Source organism: Misgurnus anguillicaudatus, chromosome 14 (assembly GCF_027580225.2).
Source record: "Misgurnus anguillicaudatus chromosome 14, ASM2758022v2, whole genome shotgun sequence".
Classification (NCBI taxonomy): domain Eukaryota; kingdom Metazoa; phylum Chordata; class Actinopteri; order Cypriniformes; family Cobitidae; genus Misgurnus; species Misgurnus anguillicaudatus.
In genome coordinates this window covers 30,043,883-30,062,575 of record NC_073350.2, presented here as the reverse complement: position 1 = coordinate 30,062,575, position 18,693 = coordinate 30,043,883, and the positions used below count along the sequence as shown (strand labels likewise).

The following is an 18,693-nucleotide window of genomic DNA, read 5'->3' as shown; positions in this document are numbered from 1 at the left end:
TAAGATTATAGCACATGTTTAATGTAGAAATTCACAGAGGTTGGTTTGGCATCTGTGCTAGACTATATAATTCATGATGTTCTGTAGAGACGTCAGGAATCGTGCAGTACACGTGATAAACTTTATCCTAAAGAAAAATTCAATTAATAAATAAGATTTAAGGAAATGAAAGAGAAGTACAAAATGTAGTTCCTGTTGAAAACACTAAAAGCAAAAGATGTTATTTATCTTTGTGAGGTTCACGGCTCACCACCGACGGGTTTCTACTCATCTCATTTTCTTCAGATAGTTCCTCATGTTCTTCAGTATCATCTGACAAATACAATAGCGATTATTGCCACGATCTAACACTTTTAAGCAACTTTAAATTATATTAACATGACTGTAAGACTTTTCTCTTTACATTCAGTGTCAACATTTCAATCATTTCTACTAAAATAAAAATTTGAGATGCAGCCCATAATAATCTGTGTAGAAGATAAAGATGTACCTGGTGATTGATGTGTGGATGCCACTGAAGGTTTCATAGGACTAAACAAATCAAAAGTACACATTTATTTTCTTGTTTAAACAAACTTAAGTATTTGAATTAATGTATGAATAAATCCCACCTCTTCTTCAATGGTTTTTGTCCTTGTAAAACACATCATGTCAGTGCATTAATATGTGTTGTGTTAAAAAAATTAAAGAAAGTCAGGACAGTATCTGCATGTGTTTGTTTGTACACCGAACTTACTGATAAAACAGATCAGACAAACACCCATGAGTCCGCTCAGGAAAACACCTCCACTGGTGACTATCACCATCAAAAGCCAAATTTCTTCAAACGAAATCGAATTAAATCAATGATTGATCACCAATTAAGAAGTTTTCATAAATTTGACAAGGAATTTGAAGTGTTAATGCTCACGTGCTCCAAAACCTGCTGTTTGAGTTGAAGTATTAAGAACTAAAAGATTGAAATGAAGGATATAAATGAATAAACACTTTTACAACCTTTACAACGGTAACTGCTTTAACAAAAATCTTTAGAACAAAACTTGTAAAATGTATTAAACTCACCTTCTGTGGTGCTCCGTGAAACATTGACAGGGTTTAAGGGTGTAGCGGTTTCTATAACATAGCCCCAGTCCATCAAGAAAACACAAAATATACAGTAATTATATTAAATTCAAGTCAAAGCTGTAATATTTGTCACTTAAGTGTGCAAATGCGAAGATCAATACTTTGAAAAATTATGTCAAAAAGGATGAAGCCAGCCTGTTATAGGTTATAATTTTTTAACCTAAAATGTGGGGTTGTTTTAACCTATTGTTGGGTCAAAAATAAAAAAATTCTAATAGCTGGGTTTGTCGCTTTTTGACCCAACGCTGGGTTGAAAATAACCCAAAATGTTTTAAGAGTGTGAAAAGTTTTATACCATGTGCACGGTTGCTTGTGTTACACTGAAAAAAATGATTCATTGAATTTAATAAATTTTTTTAAGGTAAGTGGTTGTAATCAATTTATTTAAGCTACATTTAAACAAAAGTTTTATATTTTATAGGGATGCACCGAATCCAGGATTCGGTTTCGGTTTCGGCCGAATACTGGGCTTTTTGGCGGGGTTCGGGTTCGGCCGAATCCTAGATTTTTTTTCCACCGAACCGAACCCTAGGCTTGCGCTACGCTGGTCGACGTCACGCAGCCGTTGATTACACACATCGGGTGCTGACGTGGAGATGAGCTTCTTCTTTCGGTCAGCTGGACACACCAAAACTTTTAAACACCGCTGAAAACGCCTTGAGGACCCCAAATGCCAGCTGTTTTTCAGCCGAGCGCTTGGTAGCTGTGATGCTTCAGCTGTGAGCCGGTTGGTTGCTATGGTAATGTCCCGCCCCTCCTCCACTGTAATTGGACGGCCGTGTGAAGACTGACATTGACGAGCGGAGCTTCTCACTCAAAGTTAAATATAGTTTTCAGCGCGGAGCTGCTTGCTTATTGAAAAAACGAGCGTGTCGCAACGCATCGCTTTCATTATGCATAGGCTTATGGTTATTGTCAAAATAGTTTTTCCAACTTGTCATCCTGGCATAATGTACAGTTAAAATGAAATATAATGAAAAATACACTGCTGTTGACGTTTTTTACTCATTAATGTGTTTTACTGTGTTGGAATAAGGATGCGAGTAGGATTCGGTATTCGGTTTCGGATTCGGCCGAATCTTAAACGGTGGATTCGGGATTCGGCCGAACCTAAAAAATCTGGATTCGGTGCATCCCTAATATTTTATTTTACTTTACTAATTTCTTTTGTTTAAATGTAGCTTAAATAAATTGATTGCAACCACTTATCTTAAAAAAATTTATTAAATTCAATGAATCATTTTTTTCACTGGTAAACTATAGCAAACACTTCCTCGCTTAAATGAATTAGTGATATGTTGTTTTATTATTATTGTAAATTTACTAATTCCATGTTTCTTTTTTAGTTGGTTGCTTTTAATTCCTGTTTTGCACAATGACATCTTAATGTTAGTGGTTTGTGGTTGAATCTTTACACTGTTCCTCATTTCTGAGGATGAGAATAGAATGAACCTCTGTGTTTCAGATTCACACAATCACATTTAATGTGACTTAGATTTACATTGATGCATTTGGCAGTTATTATTTATGATTTACTGTTTTCTAAATAAAATTACATAATACATAACATTCTAATATTGACTAAGTTCATGTCAAAATTGAATTTTAAATCAAACATTGATGCTCCTCATCTCATCATTAAATTATAAGATTTTAGCCTGGATTGCACTTATATTCTTATAAATCCCTCACTGTCCTATTCAAACAAGGTGTTCCTCAAGGTTCAGTTCTCGGACCATTACTCTTCTTTGTGCCTATCGGACAAATTATTCGCTATCACGGTTTTCAATACCACTGCTATGCTGATGATATTCAGATATATACTTCCTGCCAACCAGACTCCTTTAACGAGATCACATCACGCTCAGCATGTACCTGCCTAACTTCCAACTTTCTTATTCTAAATTTGACAAAAACTATTGTAATTGTAATTGATTATTGCCATCTGTATTTTTTGTTACTTTTTTCTTTGAAATAAGATTTGGGTAGGTAAATAAGAATTTATTCTTCATCCTACTCCTGAGTTTGCACTGATTGTATAATGTATGAAATTTATTTTGAAAGTTAGCTGTTTTGATGAAATTGTGCAAGCGCAAATAAATAATGATGATGAGTATTTGTGTTCCCTGAGAATCGAACCCATAACCTTTGCACTAATGCAGTCCTCTACCAGTTGAGGTACAGAAACACCCTCTACCATGTGGCCACAATTATGCATCATTATTGTCATTGTTGGGTTTCATTTCATGTATAATGTTGAACATACAGTAAGCATCACACTTATACAATTCTTGATGTTTCTCATGAATCAAAAAGATTTTAGTTCTCACCAGCTGTACTGTTCGTTGTGTTTCCTAAACATGGACTGGATTCTGTAGCTAAAGATGCTGAAATATTGTAAACTTATTGAACATCTATAACAGTAATTATTGTAATAGAGTTGTAAATATCACAATATTATGTAGGCTACTTACTTTGTGTAACTGTTGCAGGTGTGATCGTGAAGAAATTTTGTGTTGAATCTGCAGAGAGTATGTTGCAATGTTACACAAAGCCGAAGCATCACAAAACATAACAATAAAGCAAAAACAGTTTATGCATATTGAATTGTTTCTCTGCATTTTTGAGTGCATGGCACTTGCACTCTTTATACTCTTTAAAGGGCCCAATGGGTATATATATGTATCTTTGAAATATTAATATGAACTCTTAGGTGCAAACCTTTTAAAGGGGTACCGCCCCAGTGACAGCTGCGATACATATTTTGCAAAATTTTTTGACAGTGTGCGTTGCTAACAATTAGCTGTGAGTTATGCACAGTGAGACTAACCAGCTTGATTTCACAAGAATTTGTACATATTTTACGATTTGAAAATTTGTATAAATTCGTACAAAAAATCAAGTCAATCATGCACACTGCTCCTTTTTGACCTACTTTCAAAATTAGTTAGATGCCTTATGCGGGCCATTTGATGTCGAGCCGACCACATCCTTTTTGGACCAAGCTCAGTCTACTGTATTTATATGCTTAATAACTTTACTTTGACAAACCCCAGTCTAATAAGTGTAATAATTCAAAAATCTAATTCCTCTTCATGCCAGTTAGACCCTGCACCTACTTTTCTTCTGAAACACTGTATTACTGTCATTTCTGCTCCTATTTCACATCTTGTTAATACATCTCTTATCTCTGCTAATGTTATGATTTCTTTAAAGACTATTACCCCTGTCCATCAAATTCTTGACTTTGCTAACTATAGCCCAATTTCTAACCTATCGTTTGTTTAAAACATAATAGAAAAGTTTGTGGCCTCTCAACTCCTATCTTTTCTGGCTCGCAATAATCATTTTCACATTTTTCAATCTGGTTTCCGTACTAATCACAGTACCGAGATAGCTTTAGTAAAGGTTACTAATGATTTCATATTATCTGGAGATTCTGGTAACGTTTCCATACTGCTGTTACTCGATCTCAGCTCAGTTCTTAATACTGTTTGCCACAGATTATTACTGACACGCCTCTCAGAGATTGGTATCTTGATTCTTCTCCTACCTGACAAACAGACAATATTTTCTATCACAAATATAAATTGCCAACTGTCCTACTCAAATAAGGTGTTCCTCAAGGTTCAGTTCTCGGACTATTACTCTTCTTTATCTATTGGACAAATTGACTCCTGACTCAAATGACTCCTGCCCATTTCTGTGCTCTCTTTTAATGTAAATTGTTTGCTCTATTATAACTCTTTGTTAAGCGTCCTTGAGCTTTTTGAAAATATGATTATCATAAAAAACAAGAACTAAACCCCACCCCTAACTCCAACATTACAAAATCTAATCGTACAAATATTTATGAATGTAGTCGCACAAATTAATATGAATTAGCCACCTCGTAAAATATGTACTAATTGCAATGAGATAGCGTTGGACTGACCAACACAGTCTCATGTAGATGCATATAAATGGCACGAAGTGTGAAAATCATGCAATACATACGATACGCCAGTCCTTCCCATTGACTTAAATGGCCTATCTTTTTTAAACCATTTCCACTTGGGTTTAGGGTTAGATATGAGATTTGCTTAAAGAGGTTATTTAATATACAGGTTTTCTATGTTTTTGTCTATTTTTAGGCCATGGTCGCTTGAAGTTGGGGTTAGGGTTAGGATGTCATTTTTATGTAACAAAAAAGTTGTCCTAACCCAAAACCCAAGCAAAAATGGTTAAAAAAAGCAAAAAATTGAAAAACCAATAAATTAAACGACAAAAAGATGTGCCATTTAAATCAATGGGAAGGACTGGCGTATCATATACACACCAAATTGGAATTTGACGTATGTATTGCACAATTTTTACACTTCGTGCTATTTATACGCAACTCTGTGAGACTGGGCTGGACTAACAGTAGCCGGTAAAGATGTCAGTCATGAATTATAAATTGTTTTACTGTGAATAAATCCAGACTATTGACCAGTTAGCATCAGAGACAAAATCGTTTTATAAACACATTTACAAACTTACATGTTGTTGATCCCTGTGTTGTATTTGGTGTCTGATGCTGGGTGACTTTGTGATTTTGCACAGGAAGAAAAGCTGTCGTGATCAATACACATTTTAAACAAATAACACCACTGAACTTGGAAAACAGCAAATACTGTATGATATAAATGATAAACATTACTCACCTGTTAAGTTGTATTTTTCACTGTGTGGTGACCTTTTAGTTGAATCAGTTTTTGGAGAATAATTACAGCTCGCTGATTTATTCTTAACTGACTGCAGTCGAATAAACAATGAAGTTTCAGGGCTTGTAAATATTCACTTTATTTTTCCAGACCTTTCATAAGACTCTGTCTTTAAAAGTTGTTTATGATCCTCTCCTATGAACAGATTACAAATATAACCAGTGTTTTCTGATTCTGGTATTTCACAGTTAAATCTAAATTCACCGAGCGGAGAATCATGGATGACTGTTAATGTTGGCTTCTTATCTGTAATCAGAAACAATCATAACACAATATATTATTAGTGTCAATTATAAATTATTTTAGTAAATAAACAATACTTATTAAATAAACAACACAGTCTGTTAAAAGATGATCTGCTAGAACAGTAAGATTTTACTGTAATGAACGTCTTACTGTAAGCTGTTACTGTGGTAAAGAGAGATGGTTTGGATGATGCTTCTTGTGTATCTTTCTGTACGTCTGTTGACCTGTCAGTTTTGGGCTGAACTGTATTGGACTCTTTATACACTGATGATTGAGATACTGGTGACCTGGACGGATCAAATGTTTCTGAAAGTGATAAAGTACATTCAACCTTTAGATCAAACAGTTTATGAAAAGATATGATAGGATAAAAGAGAGAAGCAGTTCAAAGTAAAACACAGAAAAAGAGAAAAAAAACCGAGAGCATATTACTAAGCAACCAGTTTATTTCAGATGTTTAATGGGCATTTTATTTTTAAAAACATGGACAAATGACTATCGATCAGTAGTTCTTATACGGTAAATAATGGTGAAAAGTATTAAAAGGTGAAATTTAGTAAGACAAAATTAGAAATGTTTCCTTAAGTGCAGAATTTCTGTAAAATTTACATACATTTAAAACTGCTTTACAAGACATTGAACAGAAATGAAAGAATTCAGGAATCTGTTTTACTTACGCTGTGGATGAACGTGTAGAAACAGTGTAAAGATTGAGAGGACGAGCAGCATCATGTTTGTGTTCATGAGTGACTGATACACACACCACAACCACTTTAAATTTAACCATAAGGAAACAGGAAGCAATGAATAGAACACAAAGTAAGGTGCTTTTATAACATTGCTAGGTTTATAAACTATTCTGTTCTCTTTCTCTGCCTTTTTAAGTAAAATCAAATTGGCTGTTTAACTTAATATTTTTAATCCTGAGTAGTGATGAGTTGCTGTAATGTTTACATTTTGAAGCAGTGGAAAGACATGCTGTCATGGACACCAGGATGTCAAATACATCTAGAGGGCGCTAACCTAAACTGGAACATAAAAGCTGGTGTGGGTGGGGGGGGGGTAAAAAGGCATTACTTACTTGAATTTTTACTGTGTAGTCTATATTAGGGCTGTGACGTTGGCAGTATTTTACCACAGCAATGGTAATGCACCCATTAACAGAGGTGGTGGGTTGTATAGAATGTGTGTGCGCGCATGCATTGATGCATATTAGCTTAGATATTAATGCATACATATATTTTAAAAATCTAAAAATGTATAAGGGCCTTGGATATTAATTTCTTAACAAATGTACAACTTCATATGCGTTGATTTCCTTTTCTGACGGTTTGTGCTTGTCACAACGTCAAGCAATGCTTTAGTAGCCTGGTAGCATTTCTACTAAAGAACAAGCAATAAGCTGAAAAATATTGTTTATTGTTTTTTTAGAGCATTAAGGAAATATATTGTGGTTTTCTATTTAGTTTTTAATACTTACCCAAACGAATTCAACCACACTGTAAAAAAACCTGTAACTCTCTGGCAGCAAAGTTGCCAGACGGATTCCGTCAAATTACAGCAAAAAAAAAAAAAAAAACGTTTTTCAAAATTACATGCAAAACCGTAAAAATACCAAAAATCTTTACAGTCATAATTCATTAAATTACAGTATATTACTGTTAATAATTGTTATTAAACTGTAGAAAAACAGATAAATTGTCTGAAAATACATTAAAAACAACTACCTTTCAGGTTAATCTCTGTAAATATCTGGCTTTTATTAGTTACTTTATTAAGTTGCTCTGTATTAATAAGTAATATTAGTAATATTCTTTTAAAATACAGTTTATCTTTGTAAAATAACTAAAAAAGACATGTATACAAATGTAATAAGTAGGGATGCACCGATAGGAATTTTTTGGGCCGATACCGATTTAAACAGAAAACTTCTGGCCAATATTAAACACTTGTATACAATACTATACAGTTGGTCTATTAGCTAGTTTATTTCTGCATTAAATAATTTTACTGAACATGGATTGGATCTAATTAACATTCAACTGACCAACATAATAAGAGAGGCACAAATTAAGCTAAAACAAATATAATAAGACAGCATGACAACCTTCAAAGGTGGTTTTTGCTATTCAGCATTTCTTTTATCAACAACATTAACTCATTTTTTACATATAATGGATTTCTTTATGCAGTTAATTAATAAACAATCGGTATTGGCGTTTCTTGTGCTATTGCCGATATGCCGATGGTTTCAAATTCATAAAAAATCGGCCGATAAATATCGCCGGCCGATACATCGGTGCATCACTATTAAGAAGTATGTGAAAATACATTAAAAACAACTACCGTTCAAGTTAATCTCTGTAAATATCTGGCTTTTATTAGTTACTTTATTAAGTTGCTTTGTATTATACAGTAATATTCTTTTAAAATACAGTTTATCTTTGTAAAATAACAAAAAAAAAAGACATGTATAAAAACATAATAAGTATGTGAAAATACATTAAAAACAACTACCTTTCAGGTTAATCTCTGTAAATATATGGCTTTTATTAGTTACTTTATTAAGTTGCTCAGTATTATACAGTAATATTCTTTTAAAATACATTTTATCTTTGTAAAATAACTAAAAAAGACATGTATAAAAACGTAATAAGTATGTGAAAATACATTAAAACAACTACATGTTAATCTATGTAAATATACGGCTTTTATTAGTTACTTTATTAAGTTGCTCTGTATTTATACAGTAATATTCTTTTAAATTACAAGTTTATTTATTATTCAAACATTTAACAAATACACGTCATGTAAATGAATAATAAACAAAGAAGATAATGAACAAAGTCTTGAGTGAAAGTCATAGAAGCAAACTGTAGATTTGATCTTCAGCAACAGCTCTTACTGGTTTGTCTGGGATGGTGCAGTAGACGTGATAAACAATCTTCATGATGAAAGAAAGACAAAGATAAAAACAATGTGTTATTTCTGCACCACTTCTGTTTTCCTGAACATTGACCCATATGCAGAGCCGGATTAAATAAATGGACTACACTAGGCAGGCTGCATTTTTTGGGCCCCCACCCCATCGAGGTTATTTATGAATTGAAATCTGAAACTTACCAAAGTTACTAATAAAATTTAATTCACATTTTAAATAGCCTAGTCTTTGGTTACAAATTGGTTGTTTGTATGCCAAATTAAGTCATGTGTTGTATATTAACCAGTCTATCAGACAATTTTTTGCTAAATGTATTATTTATACGTCATTACACGGCTCTATTAAATGCTATTAAATTTTATCCTCACCTTATCCATTGGGAGTGTCATTGTTAAGGCAGTAGTACCAGTAAATAACCAATAGGTGTCAGTAATCCGCGGGAGAGCTTCGCTGCATATTTCTCTTCAAGATTGAGAATCGCAACGAAATCCTCGTCGAGCAACAGGTCCACTGAGGTAAAGTTCCTCAAAACACTGGTTATTTATGTTTCAGTTATATGAATTATATAATAACAGTTTTTATATTATGTATAACAGTTTTATCTCAAAGTAATGGTAGTGCTAAAGTCTAATGTATCGTTTCTGAGGCTGCTAGATTTTTCTTTACGCTATTCACGTTTGTGAAGTGAATTTAAAGCACATATTGCTTGCATTTGACTTAGCTAGCCACTATCCATTGGTTTTGTTATCATGTTTGGTGAGATATCTAACGTGATACTGGGGCTTAAAGAAAAAAATCTTGACCCCGCTAGTTCTGCCATTACAGTCATGAATTATTATGCAAGCTAACTGTTTTTTTTTTTTTTTTTTGCTTCATTATTATACGTAAACATGCCTTATATAACGTAGGGAAATTATCGTTTGTCCTTTATTTATTTATTTTTTGCAGCAACCATGTCTGTGTCCTTAAAGGAACTCTGTCAGGTACAGAGTGGAACTATGAACTTGAAAATCAACCATTCTGATGACTGGCGTCCCCATCCGAGTCACCACCTCAGACAACAACAGTCATAAACTCACAAACACAAATACACTCAGTAATGGGCTTAATAAAGAAAGACTTAACTATGATTTTATTAACCTATGATATCAGTTATTGATGTATTTTAAATATTTACGTATCATAGGCTTATCATACATGCATTAAAGTTTTAAAATGTATCTAATATAATACTTTAATTAAATTGAATGTTTTGGATACCACCATTAAATTATTTTGTGCATGTAAAACACAAGCAGCAATGTTTTTATTGAATTCAATTTTAAATTAAAATGAATGTTTTGCATACCACCATTAAATGATTTTGTGCATGTTAAACACAAGTAAAGGTTTTATTTATTGGAGATAAAGTGGCTGTTTAATTAATATAATACTTCTGTTTGTTAGGCACTTACAAGTGAAAATAGTTAGGTTTAAGTACATTTATTAAAACTCGATAGCTGTAATGCTTCTGTGCAGAAGGAAGCCCGTGAGCCACGAAGGTAAGTTTGCGAGCAGATTAATTTCCACTTATTTAACAGCATAGTCCGCTCATCGTGTTTTGTATTGCATCACTTATAGATCGTAAACCTTTAAAATCGAGTTTAGTAAGATTGTATGCAACTACAGTCAGCTTTGGTTAACTAAGGCATCGTCTCTTGTCACAATAAGGCTCAATGTGACCGCAGTATTTGTTGAACACTGCTGGCAGCGGCGACGTCTGTGTCCGTACCATTCTTATCAATGAGAGCATATAAGTTCGTATCTCCCTGCTCCCGAGTCATAAAGCTCGTCTTTAACGATACAATGTTTAATAACTTAAAAAATACGGCTTTTTATATTTCCTGAAAAATAATGGTTTTGAAGATAATAGGATTCCGCCCGACAGCGACGAAATTGTAGATGGGACATTTGTAAAAAAATCCCCCTCTGTCTGGGCCCCGTCCCGCCAATCGGGCCCTAGGCACGTGCCTAGTTTGCCTTTGCGTTAATCCGGCTCTGGGTAGAGAGGATAAAGTTACAGATTGCATTGTAACAGAACTAAATAAATCATAAAATTCTATTTCTTTAAAGTAGAGACGGGGTTGGTTCTCACAAGTTTTAATCTAGTGAAAGTTTCTCAGGTATGATTTTTAAACACACACTTACTGTGAACTGTTACTGTTACTGGATCTGAACGTGGAGATGGCACAAGAAGTTGTGATGTATACACAGTGTAGTAGCAGGTTATGTTGACAGATGACCTCTGACCTCCTGACCATTTAATGATGTCAGATCCAGTGAGTGATAGTTGACATGATCTGCTCTGTTTATTTTCTCTTCCATCTATTATGAAGTAACACTCGTACATCTTCTGATTCTCACTGTTACTACAATCCAGCTGTACTGTGTCTCTGTACATGATAACTGAAGAAGACACTGACAACTTTGCCTGAGGAAAACCTAAATTAATAATTAAAGAAAAATATCTTTCTTATTTACCTTAAAGTGGAGACTGGGGTTGGTTGTCACAAGTTTTACTGTAGTGAAAATGTCTCATTTATGATTTCTAAACAATAACTTACCCCGAACTTTTACTGTTACTGGATTTGAAGGTGGAGATGACATGGACACTTGTGATATGGACACAGTGTAGTTGCAGGTTATGGTGGCAGATGACCTCTGACCTCCTGACCAAATTCTAATGTCAGATCTAATAAGAGAAAGTTGACATGATCTGCTCTGTTTCATGTTATTTTCTCTATCATCTATTGTGAAGTAACACTCGTCCATCTTCAGATTCTCACTGTTACTACACTCCAGCTGTACTGTGTCTCTGTCCTTAATAACTGAAGAAGACACTGACACCTTTGCCTGAGGAAAACCTAAATAGACAGAATTCATTTATTCAAAATTCATTTTTTTACTTTTTTTATTTTATGTTTTAGTTGAAGCTGGAGCAAATTCTCAAGTTGTATTACAATAAATATTAATGTAATGTAACATATATTATTCACCTTTGAGGTACAAATGTGTACTTTTTGAAAGGGGTACCGCCCCAGTGACAGCTTTTTTTATAATTTTTCTAAGAGTGCATATTGCGTATCCCCCAGTGTCAAGCATACTCTCAGTTTGACTAAATCAGATACTTTAAGTGTCAGCAAAAACTCACAGTAACTTCACAGACTGTAGCAACATGTCCAACATGATTTCATAACATTACAAACACTGTCATATTCATCCAGCACATTACACTCTATGCAGTGTCTATTGAGTCTGAGCTGCACCTGCTAACGGTCAGTTACATTTTATTTCTGCAGTCCAAAGCCACAAGCAACCCCTCTTTCACAGACAATTATAGACCTGTCTCACTCATTCCATACATTGCCAAAACACTTGAAAGAGCAGTTTGCAATCAGGTATCTTCCTTTCTATCACCGAATAACCTACTTGATGACAAGCATTCTGGCTTTAAATGCAACCACTCCACTGAAACAGCACTGCTGTCGGTCACAAAAGCATTACGGCTAGTGAAGGCAGAATCCAAATCATCGGTTCTGATTCTGCTAGACCTGTCGGCAGCCTTTGACACAGTCACTGGATCACTGGTACTCCTCTTCAATGGTTTAGATCTTATCTCTCTGATATATCCTTGAAGGCATGGAGGGGCATATTGTCCAGCCCACCAGATGCTCAGTGGGGTTCCTCAGGGATCAGTGCTTGGTCCACTACTTTTCTCCATCTACACATCATCCTTAGGACCTATCATACAGGCACATGGCTTCTTCTATCACTGCTATTCTGATGACATCCAAATCTTTGTCTCATTTCACCCAGACAATGACACCATAGCAGCATGCATTACAGCCTGCTTAGAATGGTAAATGGTAAATGGACTGCATTTATATAGCGCTTTCATAGACCAATGGCCATCCAAAGCGCTTTACAATTTTGCCTCACATTCACCCATTCACTCACTCATTCATACACCGACGGCGGTGTCAGCCATGCAAGGCGCCATCCAGTTCGTCGGGAGCAGCTGAGGTTAGGTGTCTTGCTCAAGGACACCTCGACACTTGGTCAGGTGGAGCCGGGGATTGAACCACCAACCTTTCGATTTGTAGACAACCTACATGAACCACTCAACCACTGCCGCCCCACATGTCGGCTGAATTTCCAAATTTTTTCATGATCCTATCACCAATTTCTGTTTATATATCATTGTCACGTATTGGTTACTCAAATGTTTTATCCTAATTTCTTACAATTTTTGCTTCGGTTTAGGGTTAGATTTACATAAAATGACATCCTTACCCAAACACAACTCTAACCTTAACACCAGGAAACAATGGTTTAAAAATTAGAAAATATAAAAAAATACTTAAAGTGACATCCTGATGCAAACACCAAATCTAACCCTAAACCGAAGCGAAAATGGTTTGAAAATCGGACGAAGCAGTTGAGTTACCAATACGTGGCAATGACACATAAATTCAGAACACAGAAATTCGTGATAAGATCACAAAAAACACGGAAATTCGTGACAGTATCACGAAAAAGAAAAAAATATGTGACTATAGGAACATCATTTTGTGGATTTTTCACGCGTCCATAAGAGAAGTTCGGTTCCAGTGAGATGAAGTTGACATGATTGATTGAGTTTTGTATTTTCCTCTTTGTTTGAATAGAAATAACACTGACTAACTTTAACATCAATCTCACAGATCAGATGTACTGAGTTTGACTCTCTTATGACATCCGGAGTCACTTTTATATTAGGAAACTTTACAAAAAACAAATATCGTTTTCCAGTAACTGAAGGTCATTTTATTGATCATCTTTATATACACATAGATGTCAAATTAAGGTCCATTACTGTACTTAGAAAAGCCATTTCCACTTTAAGAAAGTTTAATACAAATGTAGATAAAATATTGGATGACACTTCAAACACTTTCTCCAAATTCCTTAAATTACTTCATTCTTCATTTGACTTCATTTGTAATGCTTTGGTTTATTCTGTCATACAAAGGCAAAGCACAGTAACTACAGTGGGGCAAAAAAGTATTTAGTCAACCACCAATTGTGCAGGTTCTCCCACTTGGAGGGATGGGAGAGGCCTGTGATTTTCGTCATGGGTGCGCTTCAACTGTGAGAGACAGGATGAGGAGGGGAATCCAGAGAATCACATTGTCTGATTTTTTGGGAATTTATTTGCAATTTATGGTGGAAAATAAGTATTTGGTCAATAACAAAAAAGCAAGATTTCTTTCTCTCACAGACCTGTAACTTTTTCTTTAAGAGGATCCTCTGTCCTCCACTTGTTACCTGTATTAATGACACCTGTTTGAACTTGTTAGCAGTATAAAAGACACCTGTCCACAACCTAAAACAGTCAGAATGCAAACTCAACTATGCCCAAGACCAAAGAGCTGTCAAAGGACACCAGAAACAAAATTGTAGACCTGCACCAGTCTGGGAAGACTGAATCTGCAATAGGTAAGCAGCTTGGTGTGAAGAAATCAATTGTGAGAGCAATTATTAGAAAATGTAATGCTTTGTGTACACCTAAAGACTTTGAAAAGATTTAGAAAAGACTTTATAAGATTATCAGCTCACATCTAAAGACTTGGGTTCACAGTTTTTAGTCTCAGACTAAAGATTTTACAAACACTGAATCTTGTAGTGACACTATTTACAAGACTACAACAAGATTATTTTAGCTTTTTATCATCATGCTCAGCAGTGATTTAACAAAAATTTATGCGCATGTCCATTGTGCTTTCACACCAGCTGCGTTTGCAGCGCATACTGTGCAATTTACAGTTTTTCTCAGTCGCTTTGGTACAATTCTCAGATCAGAATTGAAATTCTCAAAACTACTTGTTCATTTCTCACATCATTGTGTCACTTGTGCACATCAAAAAGGCAGTTTCTTATTTCTTTGAACAAGTTGCAAATGCTTTGGTACATCCATGCAAATGATTATGTACAATTCTCTGCTTTTTCCTACATTATCGATTATGTCATGTTGATCAAAATGTATTATAATGGGTCTCTGTTGAATAGTCTTACCCCCCACAACATTTAGGCATCAGTTCATAGTATAAGTCTTTACATGCAAAATTATTGAACAAGTTCTCATAAACATATTTTTTTAATAAATTTCTATTAGAAGTTTTTTCTAAATCTGTCCTGACTTGGTAAACTGCTCCCAGGTGAATCTTGACTTTCTCTAACAGACAGAAACGTCCCCAGCAAGATATTGAAAGATATTGTTCAATGTTCACATTTCTACTTTTTTTCTTTGGGCTATGCAATGCTGTCTTTTCCTTTCTGTATGGCAATGACATGGTTTGTCAATGAATTACAGTACAAACAGTAACAGCGTAAATGTAAATTTTGTTGAGTCTCTTGAAATCAAACTCCCACATAACTTACACTAAGGTGTAAATTACAATTTACAATACTTGTCGTCAAACCTTTAGCGATAGTTTACATCAGGAAATCACTTCAGAGTAAACTGTTATATTGACAACGTGACTAAACAGTATAAAAATCTCAAGTTCACATTACTTTATTTTATATGCATTAATGAGCAAAACCGCTTCAAGACGGTTTTTGACGGTCAGTGTAATTTATATAGCTGTGATTTGTTTAACCCACATTGTTTTCGTGCTGTTCTGGTTCGTGTAATGACAGATATAGACACAATACACAATTATAGACATAAAAAGCCCTTGGCACATTATTAAATCTGTTTGTTAGAAAGGCTGCGTTCTGTGCGCATGCGCACTTTTCCATTAGTGGTCGTCAGGGAGATTTATTCAGCAGCAGATGCGAGCGGGACTGTATGTGTGCAAAGTGTGCGTAAATACGCAAAAGTAAGTTGTTTGTCTATTCAGTAGATAATCAATGTTAGTTTAGGAGTTTGTAAAGTATTCATTCAATGTTATTCTGCATCTGAGATATAAGTATTTGTTGTTATTTAAGCCGTTTGGTCGCGGGCTTTTGACAATATGTAAATGTGCCAATTATGTTCAGTATTACTTGTTATTATTATATCTCTGGTAAGCATCGTTTGATTTGTATGTATATATGTGTGATTATCACATTAACAATGTAAACGCTTGCCATTTGATATTTATTTAAGCAACATTTCTGGTTCATATTCAGTTCGTTTAATTTACCTCAGAAATAAGTTTCGGGTTTCAGTGTTTTGCCATTTCTGACCAACAGGTGGTAGTATTGAGTAATAATTATAATGCCTGTATGTTCATTTCTGTAAATTATTCTCATTTAGAGGTTTTATTGAGAGATTTACAACTGTTGTGAAATAATGTCTGTGCAATAATACTTAAGAAACATTTGTTAATATATATATCTTTATTTCTTTTCTTTAGACCACACATAAACACACATAAAACTCCTTACTTGTGACCTGTAATTCTGTGCACTGCTGTGTTGTGAAATACTAAAGAATGGCAAATTAAACCCTATTGCATGAAACTAATGGAATTCAGTGTGTTCTAACCGACACCCCATGAAGGAAAGCTAATTTAAAACTTCACCTTACATAGAGAAGAACCCCTTTTCAGCCCTGCTATCGAACACTGTTTCTCTTAAGTTTTAAGATAAAATAAAAAAAATCACTCAGTGATAGCATGAAGCAGTCGATCGTGTTTCCCGTCAACAGTTTAAGCATAAGATTTAAATGTACGTTATCTGTTTCTCTGAACAGTATTAAGCTATATGAGGACTCATTTGCTGGGCAGAGAGTGAATGACAGCGCAGTCTTCTGGTGTTTTTAAATATTTCATTGCTTTCTTTTACATTGCTCAAAGTCATGACTGTTTGAAACACACATTTATGACATTTATGGCGTCACATGTATGGCCGCACGCGTGCGGTGTACGTGCTTGTGCTTTAACTTGTTAACATGGGCCCGAAAAAAACACGCGCCGCTTACACGTTGCTCACGCTTGCGGTGTGAAGAATGTAAGCACATACCAGAAAACATTAGCACGTTATGCCATTCAATAGAGTTGTAGAGTTAGCATGTTAACACATACAGGCATATCGCTCCACTTCTTTTCTTTTTCCACTCTGTCGTGGTATGAATGGCAGTTTACATCAAAAAGACACGGCTGCTCTGCCCACCGCTCATCAATGCGCTCCTCTTTATCCACGGTCCATTTTCGCCTACTTCGCGCTCGTTGTGTTTCCACGTCCGTCGACATGTTTCTTTGTTGTGACTGATGGCTTCCTGTTTCCGGAGAACGAGTTTATTGGTTGTTGATTGTTTTACGTCATGAGACTACGCTGGGACTTGCGATAATATCAAACATGTTTGATATGAAAGACTAAAGAAAGACTGGCATAAATCGGGTCGCCGACTGCAGATTTTCACCTCACAGTTAACGATCAAGACGACGGGAGCGCGCCGAGACTCCAGTTAGATTCCTAAAGACTGCCGGTCTTTAGTCTGGGACTGTGAAAATCCTTTGGTGTACGCTAGGCATAAGATATACAAGAACACTGATAATCTCCCTCGATCTGGGGCTCCACGCAAGATCTCATCCCGTAGGGTAAAATTATCACCAGAATGGTGAGCAAAAATCCCAGAACCACACGGGGGGACCTAGTGAATAACCTGCAGAGAGCTGGGACCAAAGTAACAAAGGCTACCATCAGTAACACACTATGCAGCCAGGGACTCAATTCCTGCAGTGCCAGATGTGTCCACCTGCTTAAGCCAGTACATGTCCGGACCCGTCTGAAGTTTGCTAGAGAGCATTTGGATGATCCAGAAGAAGCGTGGGAGAATGTCATATGGTCAGATGAAACCAAAACATAACTTTTTGGTAGAAACTCAACTTCTTGTGTTTGGAGGAGAAAGATGCTGAGTTGCATCCAAAGAACTCCATACCTACTGTGAAGCATGGGGGGTGGAAACCTCATGCTTTGGGTCTGTTTTTCTGCAAAGGGACCAGGACGACTGATCCGAGTTAAGGAAAGAATGAATGGGGCCATGTATCGTGAGATTTTGACTCAAAACCTCTTTTCGTCAGCAAGAGCATTGAAGATGAAACGTGGCTGGGTCTTTCAGTATGGCAGTGATCCCAAACATACTGCCCGGGCAAAGAAGGAGTGGTTTCGTAAGAATAATTTCAAGGTCCTGGAGTGGCCTAGCCAGTCTCCAGATCTCAACCCCATAGAAAATCCTTGGAGGGAGTTGAAAATCTGAGTTGCCCAGTGACAGCCCCAAAACATCACTGCTCTAGAGGAGATCTGCATGGAGGAATGGGCCAAACTACCAGCAACAGTGTGTAAAAACCTTGTGGAGACTTACAGAAAACGTTTGATCTCTGTCATTGCCAACGAAGGGTATATAACAAAGTATTGACATAAACTTTTGTTATTGACCAAATACTTATTTTTCACCATAGTTTGCGAATAGATTCTTAGAGGGGTCAGACAGTGTGATTTTCTGGATTTTTTTCTCATTTTGTCTCTCGTGGTTGACGTGTGCCTTTGACGGGGGTTGCAGGCCTCTCTCGTCTTTTTGGGTGTGGGGGCTTGAGCAATTGGTGGCTGACTGGATGCTTTTTTGCCCCA

General features: G+C 35.7%; 1 protein-coding gene and 1 long non-coding RNA gene across 2 annotated transcripts in view; both read right to left on the bottom strand.

Annotated features, from left to right (window-relative positions):
* The window catches only part of LOC129427914 (uncharacterized), a 211,901-nt gene continuing 193,208 nt past the window's right edge, over positions 1-18,693 (bottom strand). The window contains exons 6-11 of the mRNA XM_073876432.1: positions 1,063-1,113; positions 911-949; positions 737-820; positions 612-633; positions 491-531; positions 1-312 (exon numbers count right to left, since the gene is read on the bottom strand). Of these exons, the coding sequence (XP_073732533.1) occupies positions 221-312; positions 491-531; positions 612-633; positions 737-820; positions 911-949; positions 1,063-1,113 (329 nt within the window). The 3' untranslated portion in view covers positions 1-220. The remainder of the gene's footprint in view (positions 313-490; positions 532-611; positions 634-736; positions 821-910; positions 950-1,062; positions 1,114-18,693) is intronic.
* LOC141369558 (uncharacterized) lies at positions 5,653-7,086 on the bottom strand. Its single transcript, XR_012373362.1, has 3 exons — positions 6,794-7,086; positions 6,267-6,422; positions 5,653-6,116 (listed from the first exon to the last, which is right to left on the bottom strand). It is a non-coding gene; the product is annotated as an uncharacterized lncRNA (long non-coding RNA).